This window comes from Zerene cesonia, chromosome Z (assembly GCF_012273895.1).
Source record: "Zerene cesonia ecotype Mississippi chromosome Z, Zerene_cesonia_1.1, whole genome shotgun sequence".
In the NCBI taxonomy this organism is placed as follows: Eukaryota; Metazoa; Arthropoda; class Insecta; order Lepidoptera; family Pieridae; genus Zerene; species Zerene cesonia.
Window position 1 is genome coordinate 3,442,142 of NC_052122.1, and position 4,509 is coordinate 3,446,650.

The 4,509-nt window shown below is 32.8% G+C and overlaps 1 protein-coding gene across 1 annotated transcript; it reads left to right on the forward strand.

The window, feature by feature from the left end:
- Window positions 1–261: 261 nt before the first annotated feature.
- LOC119835734 lies at window positions 262–3,311 on the forward strand. The gene is made up of 5 exons (XM_038360716.1): window positions 262–402; window positions 878–1,023; window positions 1,828–1,941; window positions 2,599–2,682; window positions 3,213–3,311. Exons 1-5 carry the CDS (start codon window positions 339–341, stop codon window positions 3,309–3,311), a joined length of 507 nt encoding a protein of 168 aa, XP_038216644.1. The 5' UTR covers window positions 262–338.
- Window positions 3,312–4,509: the final 1,198 nt, after the last annotated feature.

Genomic DNA, 4,509 nt, shown 5'->3' on the forward strand with positions numbered 1-4,509 from the left:
AGACGTTATTCGACCTCAATACTAGATTCTTTCCACGCTACATTTCCTTTGAAACATTTTAAAGCCTTCCTTCTCACTCATGGTTTCTGTACTAAGTTTATAATATACTAGAGGACTAATAGCGAATTTGTTAGCTGAACGCTGTTTATGTGCTGGAGCTATTGAATGGATTCTGACAATTAACGAATCGAGTTTCTCAATATCAAACATGCCCTTCCAAGAATGTGTAAATGCCGTATGTAAAAATCAGTTGTCAGTATTCTGCTTTCATTGTTAATAGCTGTTGTGTTTACCGCTTACAAGCACACGGTTCTGTCTTGCTGTCTAATTTCTGAAAAATGAATTGCTTCTCCGTGACATTTTTCTTAGTTTTAATTATTGATATCGTGTCCTTATTGGAAAGTAAGTTTATTAGATGATTCTAATATCAACAATCGTAAACCTTGGCACCTTATGCTACTTACTATACTAATATAAATGATATTTGAAATTTCATGTTACCACAGATAACATAATACTATATTACTAACAGTTTCAAACATACTTAGGGAGTATTTACGACAACACTATTTACGGACAATCGCGACAGCATATTAATATCTATCTAGTTTTATTTTAGCCCTAGTGACACTCATCCCATGTTAATATACAATAGTGCAATGAAAATTTATAACATTTTTATTCAATCATAATTATATGGCATAAATTACATCACGCAATTAAAGTATGCTCTGTATTACGCTCAGTCGTGTCGACTTGTAATTTTGTATTTCGTCAATTTTAAAATAGTTCAAGCATTAAAGCGATATTTATTTTGATCGCTATTATATTATTCGTTGATTATTGTCATATAAATCTGTTCAATTTGATTTTACAGCTACAAAAGAGCAACCAAAGGAGACAAGCTCAGTGACTGCGTCTTATAAAATATCTCACAACGACTATCACCCAACTCCTGACACTTGGGACACGAAACAGGACAAAATGATGAAGTCATTGTGGGTCTATCGACCACCTTCATTGGTATTTCACTATTTACTTGTTTATTTATAAATATTGTTCGATATATCGTTGTAAAACGTAGATAATAGCTACGTAAAGTTGATATAATCGTTTAGGCGAGGGTAATTTTCCAATATGGCGTAGGTGTGGATACTTACGCAATTTTGGAAATTAATTAAATGTAAAGTTTGCAATTTTTTTCCATTTCGTTTCAACCTTATTAATTAAAGATTATTACAGGCCAAATTATAAACATGGAACAGTATTTAATTTATTGCGGTTGTCAATAAGGGGTTTATTTTTAAATACCTATATTACTTAAAGGAAAATAGGGGCCACCGTGTTCTTAGTTTATAAGTATTAGCTGAAAAAGATATTAATTAAAATTAAGGAATCATAAATTAGAATTGCTTAAAATTTATGTCCTTATTATACGATAAATAGGCTTTTTTATTATGAGTAATATGTGTATATTATTACATTACATCAATTAACTCTTTGTAAATATTGGCGTAGTATGTCGGAGTTATATCTAACAATGATGCTTACAAACGATCTGTACTCATTATGTTGAATGCTTATAAAAGCTAAGTTGGCTAAGTTTAACAAAGAAAATTTTAAGGGACCTTATTTGTAGATTTATGTTGAATAAAAAAAGTTAATCTAAATAGCAAATTAAATCGTGCTTAAGTCGTAAGTTTATATAGTATTTAATTTATTAGCGTAAAATTTACCCTTTGTTATAAGAAAAGAAATAAGCAATAGTTGTTGAAATGTTGTCCTATATCGCTGTTGATGTTATCTGTTAATAATTTGGTTTTGCAGCAGACTCAACTATTGGAAGACCATGATGTTGAACAAGTGGCCTACAAAGCCCCCCATTTGCTGACGAAGCTCGCCAAGCCGTTTGAGTTCGGTGCTGATCCCTATTTTAGTAAGGTACAGATGAATTGCATTTGTATAGTATGTGTGAGTTAGCTTTTTCTTTCTTTCCCTAACCACAGATAATATAAGACCAAACCGTTCGTCTATACGTCTCATACATGAACATCATAGTCATAACGTCATTCATATACTTGAGAATTTTATAAACCACAGATCACTAAATACTTACTACCTAATTTCTTATACATAGGGTGAGCTACCGGTGAGTGTTGTGGATGTTGTGCTATTCATCCGTACGATGTAATGCAAATGTAGTTGCTGTCTTATTCAGGATTTGTCTCTATGTATTCAATAGATGCCATGTGTTAGATTTTATTAGATAGATTTATTTCATATGGGTGCTTAGTTACAATAACAAACCGGTGATAGTTCGAGATGTTGTAGTAATGTGATGTGTGTTTATAGTAGTAGTTAGTGATGTTATAGTAATAGTTTAAAAATAATTACCAAATAAATGGATGATAATGATTAGAGATTGAGAGATGTTGTAACCATAAGTTTTTAGAGTTATATGTTTATAAAAAGTATATTACAAGCGGGAAGCTTTTAGATTGGTAGAGTTTAATATACTTGTAAAGAGACAATAGTGCTTACGAGATAAGTTGTGTATAAATACATATAGAGTTTTTTTAAATAACAATTTTTTTTCAGGGATACTTTGAACCCTTCGAAAGAAGACACAGACCAGTCACGCTTGTGGCTTTTAGAAAAAATGGATACATGCCACGTAGAAGTGTAAGTTGAATTAAGATATTTATAACAAATGAGTTACCAACTGATCATACGTAAGTTCAGAATATATATGTACATTATTGTTATTATTAAAAAAATACGCTCCGGCACGAATTGGGCCAGCTCGCACCGGGGCATGCCACTGTGTTTCATACGGTAAGTGGGCGAGCCGGATGCCCGTTTCGTTTTCTTCACCCGTCCCAACCTATTCCTTCTTTCCAACCATCAATCCTTTCCATTTCCTTCACCCTTTAAGAGCGGGGCGCATCCGCAGAGGCACTACCTCTGCGAATGTTCATGGCCGGTGGTGATCGCTTACCATCAGGCGAACAACCAGCTGAGTTGCCCGCTATGATATAGAAAAAATTTAAATGCTGTAATCTTCGTAAAGCTCTATCAAACTCCACTCAAAAAACATATAAAAACATTTCAAAACATATTAAAACATATTAAAACATATTACAGTTCATTGTAAATACACCCACGCCGTATATTTTTCTAGGGAAATTGTTTGTGATGAACAAAATTTGCAGGTGATAAAACGTGAGTCGTCTGAAATAGCGGAACTTCAATCACCTTACAATGAAATTGGAAGACTGTGGCAGGAAGAGCCAAGCGTGTACAGTACTTAAGTTGTAAAATAAAAAGAGATAATGTGTGTGTTGGTTTTATTTATTTCCTAATTAGGATATTTGTTGATAAGCAAGCTACGTGTCTAGTTTTACGGACGTTTATTATTTTGTATCAAAACAAATTAACATAGCTAGAAATATAAATATAGACTAAAATTCCTTTTCCTGAATAGGAAAAAGTTTATTCACGAAACAGAAAAATAAGTTCCATCGTTCGATTGTTACTCTCTTAGAGAAAGGCATGTTCTAGGTTGTCATTCGTCTATTATAATCTTTTTTAGAACTTAGTATTTTCTTGTGTTTGATTTTACGCGAGTATTATACATTCAGCAGTCTCCCCGTGACCACACTCGCTGTAAAGTTTTTGAAACGTTGGGTTAATAATATAATGAATAAATCGCGTTCAAAATCCGTTAAAAAGTTCTTAATTTCTAAATTTTTTAGAACTTATTAGATTTTTAAAAATAAAAATTTTAAAACTGTATTGACTGTTGGTCAGTGTCAAAACAATCAAATGTTATCTGTCGCGTTGCTGTGTTTGGCTAAAGAGTATTTCGTTTATTCGTTTTTCATTGAGGAAAATTATTTCTGCCATGGAAAATTTCATTCATTTCTCGGTAGAGATGTAAGTTTAATTCAAAGTTACACACATAGTATGTATCTCATATGTAGAAGTTAAAGGTATATGTATTTTAAATGACAGTATTTTCCAAGTAATTTCTGTATAAATTTCTCGTAAACGAACATTCTATTCTATTTAGTATTTAGTAATAAATGCATTCAAATGATGTCCACCTCAGATGTCCGCAACTGAACGTGTTACGTTGTATATTTTACTAAACAAACATTAATTGAAATGGAGTACATAAAATAGATGCTGCTCTAATAAAAGCTTTATTAGTATATTAACCTTATATGGAGTGAGTGAGAACGGTTTGACCGTGTTGATGAAGTAGTAAAAATAATCGATTAGAGATACTAAGATTATCCAGGTTCGATTGCCATTTGGGACTCAACTCTCGCGCTTAATCTCGCTCCGGTCGTGTCGGTCTTCCGTTCCACCGGACTATGGGTCGGAAGACTGACACATGCATTTACAGAATCGGGCGAATAGCGAGGCGAATATTATAGTCCAGGATCCATCGCCCATTTTTGCACTTGATTACTATCAAGCTAATAATCCGTGAGTAGCTTTATT

Coding starts and splice junctions, on each gene's coding strand:
- LOC119835734 (XM_038360716.1), top strand. CDS start 339: ATGAATTGCTTCTCCGTGACATTTTTCTTAGTTTTAATTATTGATATC. Junction 403..877: donor TATCGTGTCCTTATTGGAAA/GTAAGTTTATTA, acceptor TTGATTTTACAG/CTACAAAAGAGCAACCAAAG. Junction 1,942..2,598: donor CTGATCCCTATTTTAGTAAG/GTACAGATGAAT, acceptor ATTTTTTTTCAG/GGATACTTTGAACCCTTCGA.